Raw genomic sequence first — 14,348 nt, 5'->3', positions numbered from 1 at the left:
AAGCTCTTGTATTCTCCCCTTTTGTGCTTGTGCTGCTATCTTGAGTACAATGCATTTGGGACATTGATTTCTTAGCTCTGCAGTGGGAGTGGGACTTCCTTGTTTCCCGTGTTAGCTCGCGAAGCTCAGCCTGCAGCTCACGGAAGCTCCATAATCGTGGTTTTATAGACATAATTCGAGCATACACAGCTTCGTCAATCAAGCCCCGCAAAAATTGCCGAATTAGTTTACTGTCTCTGTCGGGGAAAGGCCTGTCCACGCTCATAAAAGTCAGCTAGTGGGTCGAGAAAACACTGAGTGTCACCATACTCTGCTCGTAGCTCTTCAAATGCTTTCTCGGGTGTCTGGGACATGGGGGGAAGATTTAGGACCAGCTTTCTGGCTTCACCACTTAAATGCCGAATTACAGTTGAGAAACGGAGGTGCGAGGGGAGGTCCATTGCATCCAAGAGGTACTGCAGATCAAGAATCCAGTCATCCACCAACACCTTGCTGTCTGTATAACCTGTGAAAATTTGTACATTTCTAACTTGGTGTGTTTGCAGCAATCGCCCATATGCTGGAGGGGTAGCAACTGGGGAAACAAATGCACAATCAGCCGGAAAAGGGACACCACTGTACCTGCCATCTGGAACTTGAATTGTTTCGTTAACAATGCTGGCTTGGTGGACAGATAGATCAAGTGCTGGGGCAGGGTTCGGCAGGAACAAAGGAGTAAAATGTGGATGTTGCTGGTAGGTGTGGGAAGAAGGCTGAGTGTGAGCACCCGCTTGGTGCCCGTCAGGCTGTTGACTGTGTGTCATATCCACTGAAACATGGGGTGGTATAGTTTGATGGTAAGGCGGAGCCCTGACTGCATATCCACCGTGATGCGTCTGGCCCAGCTGAGTTGCCGGCAGGTTGAGTCTGCATTGCTTGGCGGCCCAGAGGCATATCTTGTGGCAGTCTGCATAAGGGGTCAGATTTGGGGGGTGGTGGTGTTGGTTGTGGGACTGGCCCATAATCTGACCGCCTACCAGCAGCTTGGTAGGAAAAATGTTCACTTCCAATGATTGGTCTGGGTCTGGGAGGAAAACTGCTTACTGAGGTCTGAGTTGCAGGACCCGCAAGTGCAGACTCTGGGGTGTTATCCATCTCTCTCTATATTTTTTTTAGAGGAATTTTAATATTGAGTAAATTAACGAGTGTGTGCACTTATTAAGGTGCAGAGAATGCTGTGATTGTGTTGCAAGTCAGAACAGAATCCCAAAAGTCTTACCGCTTGTTAAACCATATATGCAAAAAAATAGAAAAATAAAATTTCAGTCAAAATCCAGTTTTACCACACAATCCTCAAATTTTACATATGTTTAACCAGTCTATATATTTTCAGAACAACAGACAAAATTCAAATAAGTAAACAAAACTGCCCATTTATAGTTGATGGTATTTGTAAAGGATATTTCAGTGTAGGCAGGTGTTACCAGCGGTCTCTCAAGTACTACTGGCCCATCCACTGTGGATCAAAACTTCACCTTGATCTTACATCAGTCTCCACGACCTGCAATCCGGGTCACGGCACCAAAAGATGTAACCCTCTTGTAATGATACCTCTCCAGGAACCTCCGAGACTCTGCGCTGTGTTTGTGATATTATGATGAGAGGAGATGTCGCACGGAGAGTCGAAGCATCAGAGACCACAATTGGTTCAGAGATTGCAATCGAGTCGAGAGCCAGGTGTAACAAGGCAGGTGTTTATTCTATCCCCAGAAGCACTCAGGTTCACAAATCTCCATGTACTGCTCAGCCACCACCTTTCAAAGGAGTAACACGTTCTGAAATCAAAATGGCGCTCAGAACGGACTTTACCTGGGCCTACGGTATCCCTCAAAGAACAAAACATACAACTTTGGTCAAAATCACTGGGCAACAGCGCCATCCAGCGGCCATAACTTTCAACAGCGTTACATATATATTCATCGTTTTATTTTATTTTAATTCAATGTTTTTTTGGTCGCTTTTCCTCTCTTTCTTATCCCTAAAATGTCCTAGAACCACTGAATAGTTGGGTGGCCAAATGGTTATGTTGAGAACCTATCACGCAGGCAACCAGGGGTCAAGTCCAGGCTGGTCTCAGTCAAAATTTTGACTTTTTATTCTGATTCTCTATTTGTATTTTTTCATCTTGGTTTTTCTTTTTTTTTCAGTCCAGCAGGCCCGTGCACACAATATACAATTGTATGCTTTCCAAACCCCAACCCTAACCCAAACCTACCCCTGACCCTAACCCTAATTAGACACAAAATCCACCATCACCTTCACCGTCTATAACACCTCACCAGGTCACCTATCCTAACCCTACCCAAATCCCCCCCCCCTCCATTGCCACCTTTCCTGTTCCTAATCCTAGCCTCAACCCTTCCACACTACACAAGAATAACTGGATCGGACTTGTCCGTACTACGGCACCCATACTACATACTCACGGGACTTGTGACTTGCATCTCACTTTTTAGGTTTACAAAATCTCCTCCACACCCCACACCACACCACATACAAATAACTGGATCGGACTGCTCCATTCCATTGCATCCATACTACATACTTACAGAATCTATCTGAACAGTAGTGAGAGCCCCCCCCCCCCCCCCCCCTTCTATGTCGCAAGGCTGACATAGCTGGGCTCCAGTTTCGCTTCGCGAAACTCTCGCAAAACACCCAACCCTAACCCTTTTCCACGCGACCTGGTTCCAGCATCCCAGATTACGGCAACATGGAACCAGGCTATTCCTAGCTGCTTGGTTCCAGGCTATTCCAAGCTGCCTGTTTCAAGCCTCCCAGTCTCCAGCTGCAGGGTTCCAGGCTTTTCCAAGCTGCCTGGTTCCAGTGTGCCTGCTTACAACTGCCTGGTTCCAGGCTATTCCAAGCTACCTGGTATCCAGCGTACCAGCTCAAAGCTGCCTGTTTCCAGGCAACTCGTAGCTGCATGGTTCCAGCATGCCTGCTTAAAGCTGCATGGAACCAGGTTGTTCCAAGCTGCCTGGTTCCAGCATACCTGCTTACAGCATCATGGAACCAGGCTGTTCCAAGCTGCCTGGTTCCAGCGTGCCTGCTCACAGCTGCCTGGTTCCGGCGTGCTTGCTTACAGCTGCATGGAACCAGGCTATTCCTAGCTGCCTGGTTCCAGCGTGCCTGCTTACAGCTGCTTAGTTTCAGGCTTTTCCATGCTGCCTGGTTCCAGCGTCCCAGCTCACAGATGCCTATTTCCAGGCTACTCCTAGCTGCATGGTTCCAGCATGCCTGCTTACAGCTGCCTGGTTCCAGGCTTTTCCATGCTGCCTGGTTCCAGCGTCCCAGCTAAAAGCTGCCTGGTTCCAGCGTGCCTGCTTACAGCAACATGGAACCAGGCTGTTCATGGTTTTCATGTTAGTGGTTCTGTTCTTTTGCCACATCAGCATGTTTTCCACAGGGTTGATGAAATGTGGCTTCGTATTTGAATGATTTTTCTTTTTTTCCACTGTTTTTGAATGTTTAAGCTATTTTTAAAATGTTTTTGAATGTTTTAGCAATCTGTACAATGTTTTTGAATGTTTAAGCTCTTTTTACTGTCATGGTGCCTCAGTCAGTGCTCCTCCCCCTCCCAGCTTTGCTATGCTCCAGACTCACCAGCTGTGACTACTCACCTCATCAGCCACCTGCTCTTCATAAGGAGACCCAGCTCCAGCATTCATCGCCAGTTCGTTAACCCTGATGGTGCCTAGTCCCTTGCCTTAGTTTTTGTGCCTCAGGTTTATCTCATGCCACAAGAGTCACCTGAGTCTGACACCACCTTGAGCAGCAGCTTCATTTCCACTCACGCTGACACCTCCTCCTTTCAAGAGCCACAGCCTCCGTGCTCCTCAAGAACTCCAGCCACGCTCCTCGCCAAGAACTCCAGCCACGCTCCTCGCCAAGAACTCCAGCCATGCCTCTCGTCCAGATCTCCAGCCATGCCTCTCGTCCAGATCTCCAGCCATGCCTCTCGTCCAAATCTCCAGCCATGCCTTTCGTCCAGATCTCCAGCCATGCTTACCCACAACATTTCCTGGACCAGTAAAAATAAAACTTTCAACTTACCTACCACTTACCTGTCTCCTCCTACCGGGTTTCAGCATCTGGATCCGTCTTGTGTTCTGATTATGACATTTAAAATGTTTTTGAATGTTTTAGCTCTTTTTTAAAATGTTTTTGAATGTTTTAGCTCTTTTTAAAATACGTCTGTTTTCATCTCTGTCCTGTAGAAAGCCAGACCGTCGCATCATCCACTGTCTACTGTGTCTCAAGCCCACCGAGACCCTCTCCACGCACCTCGCAAAAGTTTGTATGAAAGACAAGACCCCAGAAGAGCATCAGGAAGAGGTCCAAAGAGCCAAGGAGTCAACAAAGGACACGTGAGGGCAGAGTGTGGGACTACATTGACATTTGTGGATGGTGTCCACACAACGCTTCAAGACGAGCACTCGTCGTGCAGACAAAGAGAAGGGGGTTCCTGCTACAAAACGTCCCTGAAGGATTTGAAGAGGCCGAAGCTGAGGCGACAGTGCTCCAGACAGGAGCTCACCCACCCACAACTTCTGCTACTGGAGCTCAGTCTGCCAATACGATTGCTGCATCCTCGGTCTCCGATCACACTGAGAACCCCTCCAGTGACGAACCAGTGATAGATTCTACCTGGCAACGGTTAGAACATTTAACAACAAAGCAACAAAAAAAGAGTGTTTTTTTTTTCTGTGTGCCTGTTTAAACTAAATGTAATTTGGTTTTGAGGCCACCCCCAATATTTATATTTTTTTTTTTTTATACACTGTATTTTATCCCACGAAGGGAAATTCTTTCTCCGCATTTGACCCATCCCCTTGGGGAGCGGTGAGCTGCAGCCGAAACCGCGCTCGGGAGGCAGTAGCGTTAAGGGTCTTGCCTAAGGACCATTACTGGGTGATGTTAACTGCTCGCCATTGATATGGTAATTGCCCCCAGTACCATTGCTCATTCCCCTCCGGGAATCGAACCCTGGTTTCCTGCATGGTAGCTTCCCACCTTACCAACCGAGCTACCCAGCCGTCAAAAAACATGGACCACGTTTATTTATTATTTTTTTTTTTTACTTACTACCAAACTGAGGGGACGGATGCAGAAGGAGAACCTGTATTCAAAAATTCTTATCTGAGAACCCCCTGCTGCAGGAATTCAAACACCACCTCGTCAATGTCATGCAGATCCCAAACTGCCAGCAGGAGGTAACTTTTCCCTATTGCAGAGAAGGCTAAAAGTCGTTGCTTTTTAAATATAAATGATAAAACACGTATGTTGTGGGATTGAGGCATGAAATGAAGCATACATCCAGAAGTGATGTTTAAATTTAGACAATTACCTGGGATGCAATCACAGGCAGCCACCACCGATAATCAAAATAAAGAGTGATTGACCGGGATCAGTGGCACGCCAACTGCCCCTCAGTAGAGGATCCCAACCGGCGCTCGGCTGCCAACCCTTGCCCGATGGGCTGATTCCCCGAGCGAACTGCGCGGACCCCACCCATTTAACCCTCAACGGTTTCACGCTCTCTTGAACTCTCTTCAAAATTCTTTTCAACTTTCCCTAAAGGTACTTGTCGACTATCGGTCTCGTGCCGGTATTTAGCCTTAGATGGAGTTTACCAGCCGCTTTGGTCTGCATTCCCACACAACCCGACTCCGAGAAGGCCGGACCACGGCGCGACTGGGGCTGACACCGGCCTCACACCGTCTACGGGCTGAGCCTCTATCAGAAGGACTCGGGGCCTCCGTGCGACACCGGGCATGCGGTCCTCCGTAAGCCACATTGCCCTCGTCCGCCCACCGGACGGGGATTCGGCGCTGGGCTGGGATTCGGTGCTGGGCTCTTCCTCTTCGCTCGCCACTACTGAAGGAATCCTGGTTAGTTTCTTTTCCTCCGCTTAGTAATATACTTAAATTCAGCAGTCGTCTCGTCTGATCTGAGGTCGAAGTCGGACGTCCGCCACGGAGTGATCACTGCTGTTTGCAGCTGCCGCTAGCTCTTCAAAGTCTGTAAGTTTTCAACTTTTTTCAGCAAGCCAGACCTGACGAAGGTTCGACACAGAACCGAAACGTTGTTTTTAGGCTTGTTTCTGTGGGGTATTTGGGGTGGGGTGTGTAATTCTATTCAGTTTAACCTGTTTCCAGCTCATTGTTTCCTGGGTTTTCTTCTTTGCAGTTACTTTTCCTTCCACCTGGCATCTTATTGGCTACACCTGTGTTCACTTATGTCATCAGTCCTCCTGTGTATTTAATCTGTGCGTTTCCTCCACTCTTTACGAGATTGTTTTGTTTGCCTCTCGAGTCTATTGTAACCTCAAGCCTTGAGTATCATTCAGTTCAGTGCAGAATTAAAGAACTTTGCTTCTGCATTCCTGCATCCTGCGTTTGTGTCCGCAACAGGATCCTGACAGTTACTCTCTGTTTCTTGTCAAGTTGGACAATAAAAACAGACCTTTTTTGTCGAAAAAAGTCTTGTTTTTTATTGGCCTTAGCCCCTTAAGCCAAGGTCCTAGCAAAGGGTTCTTTTGAAGCTGCTGCCTTTTTACGGAGAAAATCCGGCCTCAAGATGGCGCCCCGCTTCGAAGATGACGATTGGACCGTGGTTCACTACAACAGGGGGAGACGAAGATTACACCCGGTGAACAACCGCCAGCCTCATAGACATAGAATACTTTGAGCATAATTTCAAAAAAACGTATATAAAACCAAATCTAACCAGGGATGAAGAAAAAACTTTGAGAGAGTTATGCAGCAACAAGAGTATTGTCATTAGACCTGCTGATAAGGGAAGTGCAGTGATCATTATGGACAAAAAGGATTCTTTAAAGGAGGGCTATAGACAGTTAAATGATAAAACCTACTATTCTAAGTTGAAGAAAACCCATCTATATGGAAAAAAATCCCCTCAATTGAAAAAAATATCAAAACCTTGTATTAAAAGAAATTCATTAATGCTAAACAAAGAAATTGTTTAATGGTCCGCCCTCAGCCAAGAGCCAGCCTTTTTTACACGCTCCCAAAGATTCATAAAGAACCGCAGAAGTGGAGCGTACCTTTTCTGATCCCTCCAGGCAGACCTACAGTTTCTGACTGTGACACTGAGACCTACCGCACAGCAGAATTTATAGATTATAATCTAAATCCTTTGTCCACAAAACATGATAGTTACATCAAGGACACGTAAGATTTTATTGACAAAGTGAAACAACTGGTCATTTCACAGGATTCAATTTTATTTACTATGGACATTGACAGTTTATACACATCGACATAGCAGAGGGGGATACAGTCCATCAAAAATATTTTTCTGATGTATCCAGATCACAGAAGGCCTGACAAGGAGCTGCTGCAATGGGTAAGAAATTTGCTCCAGCATATGCTAATATTTTCATGGCAGAATGGGAAACTTCAGCCCTGCAAAAATGTTCATTTAAACCACTTTGCTATTTCATATCTGGATGACATTTGGGGAGTATGGACACATTCTGAGCGAGAGTTTGAGATGTTTCTGAGGACACTCAACAGCCACAATCCATCAATAAAGGTAAAATCCCCACAGCCACAAAACTTCTGTAGATTATTTGGACACGACATTTAAAGGAGATACTTTCCATAACACTCACCAATTGGACATCAAAGTTTTTTTCAAACCCACAGACACACATGCTCTCCTACACAAAACCAGTTTTCATCCAAGACACACTTTTGCTGGATTAATCAAATCACAGCTCTTAGATTGTTGACAGAATCAGCAGTCAACAATCGGATTTCAGGCATGCCTCAAAAACATTATTCCCATCCCTGGCCACTAGAGGGTACTCTCGGTCCTTCTTAAGAAAGTGCTTTGAATTCTTTCTTAAAACTGAACCCATTGATCTTTCACCCATCATGCCAGTAATTGCTACATATTCTCCCTTCTCACTGAAGCTGTTGAGGGTCATCAGAACGAATTTTCAGAATCTCGCTCAGAAGACCACAGTTCTGAAAGACCACAGAATCATCTCAGCTTTCAGAAGAAATCTGAATCTCTGTGATCATTTAGTCAAAGCGGAAATCTCTTCTACCAAACTAACCCCATCCAGGGGCCTCATTTATAAACGTTGCGTACGCACAAAAGAAGGCGTACGCCACTCTCTACGCAATAGTTGATATTTATAAAAAGCAAACTTGACGGGAAAATGTGCGGTCCTTCACGCAAGCTCTGACCCAGGCGTACGCACAAAAACGGGTGACATGAGAAATGGCGACATCGTCGGTAGATGGAAGAAACACGTGAAAGTGACAGTGTGTGCCAAATCGTGCTGGCATGTGCTGTGCTACACAATGTGGCACAGCTTAAAAAGGTGCCTCTACCCCCTGCCGGTGATTGCTGTGTTGGCCCCGACCCTGAAGCCCATCCCCACGCATTTGAGCCAAATGCTGCTGCTGTGCGCCAGCGCTTGGAAGTGATGTGTTGCTTGTAAAGAACAACAAGATGTGTGGAAAATATTATTTATTCAAGAATTCCCTCATCGTGCAGTTTATTTCAGTCAGTCTTGATTTCGCCCAACTCCTTGGCCACCTCTCTGATTGAACTAATGACTTCCCTCTGCATTTCAAGGACTACATCGGTGAGGACACGTCCACTACTGGAGGGTTGAGAGCCGCGTGCCGTGGAGACGCTGGATCCAGACGGCTGTTCAGCTGCAGCATCGTTACCACTGGCCCCGCTGGAACACCCAGCAACTAAAATAAAAATTTTCTATATCAATAAACTGTAATTGTGTAGCCTGCATACATGTGGCAGACACACTCTGGCGATGGAGCGCTTGAAGTTTTTTTGCCTCGACTTTGATGTCCGACCATTTCTTTTTTATTTCGGCCACGGTTCGAGGTTGTGAGGCTACAGCCTCTGCCACCGTTTGCCACTCAAGTGCCTTTTTAGCATTAGTAATGCCCACACTGCGCCCTCCAAACAACATTTTTCTCCTCTTTTCCACCTCGCCAACGATAACTTCTACTTCGCATTGAGTGAAGTTACGTTTTTTTGATTTCCTCTCTGTGTTTACCATGACTTCGCAATCAATGAATATTAATTTGTGGGCGTTTCACGGACTATTTATGGGCAACTATGGGCGTGTCATGAAGCCGCAAAAGCTGCGCTGCATTTAGAATCGGTTGTGATTTATTAAGGGAAAGATGCGTAGGATGTGCGTGCGCACGGTTTTATAAATCCTAGTATTTCTGTGCGTACGCACATCCTATGTTTCATCCGTACACCACTTCTGACGTCAATCCTACGCAAAGTTTTAGAAATGAGGCCCCAGGAGTCATTCTCAGTTTTTCAGCCAAAAAAAGTGGCTCAAAAGCTTTCATAATCACAATGTTCACCCCTCACCATCAAGGGGCACTCCGCATTCACAGAACTGTTTTATTTGAATCACCTGTACTAAATGTGGGTTACAGTATGTGGGGGAAACAGGAAACTCCCTATTGATCAGGTTCACCCAACACAGACATAACTATGAAAGCGATACAGTAGCATAATTAAAAATATATTTTTTTTTCATTTTCAAAATGAAGCTGTATTTTTTGACTCAAAATTAAAATAAAAAAGCAATCCACCAAAATGCTTTTTCATTTTCTTCTTCGTCACTGCTTATTCTGTCACTTAATTAAAATAATGAAAATGGTATTTGACATTTCATTTTCAAAAAGTTCTCTAGTAAATGTGTAGCAAAATTCATTTAGAAATGTTTAATTTGACAATTAAAATAAATTAACAGGAATGCTTTTTCATTTTCAAAATGTAACTGCATCAAATCCCTCAAAAATAAAATGAAAAATCAATACTTCAAAATGCGTTTTCATTTCTACTTAAAAAACGCTTATTCTGTGTCATAATTAAAATGAAAATGCAAAGAGGGGATTGCATTTTCATTTTAACATCCACCCTGCGAATAGTGTCACATATCTCAATTTGACTTAGCATTTCCAGAAGGGAGGCGGGGCGATGACGTCAGTGCTATCTCCGTGTGTCCGGCTGCTAACAGACACAGACATGCTAGGAGCAGTGTAGCTTTGTGTTAGCGGCAGAGGAGAGGGCTTTAGGATGTTTGTGAACTTCTGATGATTTTACACAGGTTCTCAGGACTACGTAGCAGCATTTCCACCTGGATAAATACAGAGGATTGTTTCAGAAAAGGTTACAAAACCAAATGTACGTATCAGACCTATGATATTTGATCAGTCAAGGCCTGGTTAACAATGACCGTCATCTGTGGCATTCACCAGAAACTGGACTACTGTTGGTGGAAGGAGAGGAGGAAAGTGCATTCATAGGAAGAGTGAGAAGAGGAAAGTAGAGACTGAATGTTGGAACTATGAGAGGAAAAGGTAGAGCATTAGTTGACATGATGCAGAGGAAGAAGGTAGACATACTGTGTGTCTAGGAGACCAGGTGAAAAGGTAGCAAGGCTAGAAGTTTAGGAGGAACGTTCAAATTGTTCTATTAGGGTGGAGATTGGAAGGGAAATAGATGAGTTTTCTCAAAGGAGGAGTTTGTTAGGAGTGTTGTGGAGGTAAAAAGTGTCAGATAGAGGGATGAGTCTGAAGATAGAAATGGAAGGTGTGATGACTAATGTTGTTTGTGGGTATGCCCCACATGTAGGATGTGACCTGGAGAAGGAGAAATTCCAGTCGGACCTTGATGAGATGATGATCATCATCCCTAGAAGTGAGAGAGTTGTCATTGGCGCAGATTTCACTGGACATGTTGGTGCAGGAAACAGAGGTGATGAGGTGATGGGCAAGTTTGGTATCCAGGAGAGGAAAGTAGATGGACAAATGGTGGTTGATTTAGCAAAATAGATGTTAATGGGTATAGAGGTGACTGTTGTGGAGCAGGAAATAACAGAGATGAGTAAGAGTGAAGTGAGGGGGCATTGAAGAGAATGAAGAGTGGAAAGGCACTTGGTCTTGATGATACACCTATGGAGGTATGGAAGTGTTTAGGAGAGACAGCAGTGGAGTTTCTGACTGGGCTGTTCAACAGGATCTTAGTGGGTGATAAGATTTCCGTGGAATGAAGAAGAAGTGTGATGGTGTCCATTTTTAAGAATAAGGGAGATATGCAGAGTTGTGATAACTACAGATGAATAAAGCTGATGAGCCAAATGAAGTTACGGGAAAGAGTAGATGAAACTAGACTAAGAGCAGATGTGAACTTTTGTGAGCAGCAGGATGGTTTCATGCCAAGAAAAAGCACTACAGAAAGCAATATTTGCTTTGAATATGTTGATGGAGAAGCACAGAGAAGGTCAGAGAGAGACACACTGTCTTTGTAGATCTGCAGAAGGTTTATGACAGGGCGTTCAGAGAGGACCTGTGGTATTGTATGAGGAGGTCTGGTGTGACAGAGAAGTACATTACAAGACATGTATGAGGGCTGTAAATTAGAAAGAATGTTGATAAATTGAACTGCATTTAAAGTTTTCTTGTAAATTACTTCACGCCTTGTCAGTGCTTATCCATTGAAACAGAACAGATTGTTGAATCAGCTGAGATACTTCCTTTAGCGTGCCACTGTTTGTTCAATTCAATTCAATTCAATTTTATTTGTATAGCCCAAAATCATAATAACAGTCGTCTCAACGGGTTTGTAAAAGGAAATTATAGAAACTGAAATTCTCTTTATGGTTTCCAAAGCTGCGGAGAGCTTAAGTATATGATGTCCGTGAAAGAGAATTTGGAGAGCTTTTGGTTTCCAGCTGAGTAAACCAAACGTGGCCATGCTGACTGGCAGCACATATGGCGCAGCAAGGGAGAAAACAAGATGATCTCTGGATCATCCATCGCATACAGCACTGGTTGACATACATATAGGAAAAAGGAAAAAGCAGCACAGTGACTAGAAAAATTAGGAAGATTAGAACAGTAAGAAACAATTTAAATATCTGCAAACAGTATATACAAAAAAAAAAAAAAAGGTCAGGCTGCAACCTGCCTGCAACCAGCAACTTTCTAATTGGAACTAGCAGAAAATAATAATAATAATTGATTGGATTTATCTGCTTTTCCAGACGCTCAAAGTTCTTCCAATGTGTCCATTATTCATTAATATGTGGTGATGGTAACTACTTATGCAGCCACAGCTGCCCTGGGGCAGACTGACAGAGACATGGCTGCCAGTAACCACCTCTGACAATCACCAGGACATTCATGCACATTCACACACCAGTGGAGACCCACTGGAGGCAGGGATGGTGAAGTGTCTTGCCCAAGGACACAATGACAGTTGACAGGGAGGAGTGGGAATTGAACCACTGACCTGGTCAACCACCTGACCCACTGCTGCCAGATGTTGAACAGTTGCAGACTGAGGAGTCTCATCTAGGTAAACTGCTATTGCAACTTTGCTTGTGGCTGTGGTTTATCAGATCATGTGCGTCATACCTGCAACAGTTTGTTGTAACAGAAGGTTCATTTCCTACTCTTTCTTGTGACCATGGCTGAATTATTTCATTCCCCTCTTTCTGCTGCACCCAGTACCTTCTCTGTATGTTGACTGACAAACAGAGGGTGGCCTGCATCAGACAGCTGGGATTACATATTCTAGCCATTGATTTGGTCAAACATTTGCTGTTAAGATAACCGTGGACTTCAACTGAACACATGCCGATCACTCTCAGAGGGCACCACTGAAGCTTGCAGAATTTCTTCAAGAAGCTATCGCGAGATTTTGTGCATTCTGGCGCGAGAGTGTCAGCAAAATGATGCATTTATGTCTTGTGGGAAATTTAAGGAAACTGCTCAGAACGTTGTCTTTGTCTACACAGCGATAAATAATTTTTACACTTTTATAAATAAAGTTTTTATGTATTTAACCAAGGACATTGTTGGTTTCAGAATCATTCCTATAGATGATTGTAAAATATTATTTTATATCATTTGCGGTGTTGTGTTAAATAATATTGTGTGATCTGTCTCATTTCTGAAGCCTTTGAAAGATCTGAGTTTAAAACCTGGTGAAAATTATACCAGTATCCCTGAAAGAAACTTGAAAATGTTCTTCTGACGTGTTAGTGGCTTTTACAAACAGGAGAAACATCAACAAACGAGTTCTTCACTTTGGAAGGACTGTTTCTGTAAAAATACACATTTCCTCACCATAAAAGTGGGGGAAATCTTTTTTATTTTTTATTAAAATCTGAGAAATAAAAAAACACATTTCATTAAACTTATAGGAACCTTGAAAATCAAATATTTGTGAGACTTTTCAATCTAAATACTGTCGCTCAATGGTGCCATAACGGGGATTTCCTGTCTCTTCCCACCCCATCAATGGATTTGCAAACGGAGAAAGCCGATTTTACGAGGCACACTCGAAGGCCACCAAAGACAGGGCTTTGTTTATCGGAGGCTTTTCCGTGTCTGTTCGCTCTCCGCCTCCTCGTCTGTTGTGTCACTGATCAGAAAAAGAGGAAGGAATATGGTTCCGCCTGACGCTCCTCCCGTTACGCCGCCGCTTTAGCGGATCTGTGAAGGAGGCTGTGGCTCGGTCCGGCACGAACCGCCTGTTCACCTGAGACTTCGGCCGCGAGCAGCAGCTCACCGGGACACATCAATGGGTGAGATGCGTCTTTTTCTGAGCGCGCCTCCGCGCATCTGGATGGGACGGAATCGACGCCCCGGGCCGCTCCAGATGCGCGCTGGATTCTGCTCGCTCCCCATCTCCCCCGCCTGGCGCAGCAGCTCGTTTGAAATCGCAGTCTGCGTTTTCTGCGGGTTTCCCACAGCTTTGCTCATGCGTGATTACAGTCACGCGTGGGGGTGCGGCACGGCCGTCCGGGTGCGTTTCAGGAGCGCAGCGGGTCACAATGATGAGTTGCAGATGTTGACACGTTTGCATTCCCCCGTGTCCATCTGCTTTCTGCATTCTTCTGGGTTGACTCCACGCGTGTGCGTGTGTGGATGGAGCGGCCCGTATCTCAGTTTCACAGATGGATGCAGATCGAATGCAGCCAATTAAAGGTCCCGATTCTCACGCCGTGAAGCTCCGCGGGAGCTTGACTTCCCCCTGTGCTTTTTTGAGGGTGTGCTGAAAAAAAATCTTGTTGGTTGGTAATAAACTAAAACGCCAGCATTCCAAGAGTGGATAAGCTGGAGGTTTTTATTGCAGACGATTGTGATTCTATCAAAAGGAAGTTTAAGTAAATTATTAGTATACTCAGTGAAAAGATTACAGACCAGGAGTGGAATTAAATTAAATGTTTGGTCAAAGTACAAGTTTAGTTCATATGAAACTTGTTTTTA

At 44.8% G+C, this 14,348-nt stretch overlaps 1 protein-coding gene and 1 long non-coding RNA gene across 6 annotated transcripts in view; both read left to right on the top strand.

Moving 5' to 3' along the window:
* Positions 1 to 924: 924 nt before the first annotated feature.
* LOC144988098 (uncharacterized) lies at positions 925 to 6,420 on the top strand. The gene is made up of 2 exons (XR_013651881.1): positions 925 to 4,071; positions 4,260 to 6,420. It is a non-coding gene; the product is annotated as an uncharacterized LOC144988098 (long non-coding RNA).
* A 6,988-nt stretch (positions 6,421 to 13,408) lies between these two features.
* The window catches only part of sh3kbp1 (SH3-domain kinase binding protein 1), a 46,950-nt gene continuing 46,010 nt past the window's right edge, over positions 13,409 to 14,348 (top strand). For 4 of the 5 annotated variants that reach the window (XM_078938717.1, XM_011489134.4, XM_011489133.4 and 1 more), the window contains exon 1: positions 13,409 to 13,663. In XM_078938717.1, coding sequence (XP_078794843.1) covers positions 13,660 to 13,663 — 4 coding nt within the window. In that variant the 5' untranslated portion in view covers positions 13,409 to 13,659. The remainder of the gene's footprint in view (positions 13,664 to 14,348) is intronic. The other variant, XM_078938718.1, reaches the window with a different exon arrangement.

The sequence above is a fragment of the Oryzias latipes genome, chromosome 20, assembly GCF_053564925.1.
Source record: "Oryzias latipes strain Hd-rR chromosome 20, Olatipes_Hd-rR_3.1".
NCBI classification, from domain to species: Eukaryota; Metazoa; Chordata; class Actinopteri; order Beloniformes; family Adrianichthyidae; genus Oryzias; species Oryzias latipes.
This window is presented reverse-complemented; position numbering and strand designations above follow the sequence as displayed.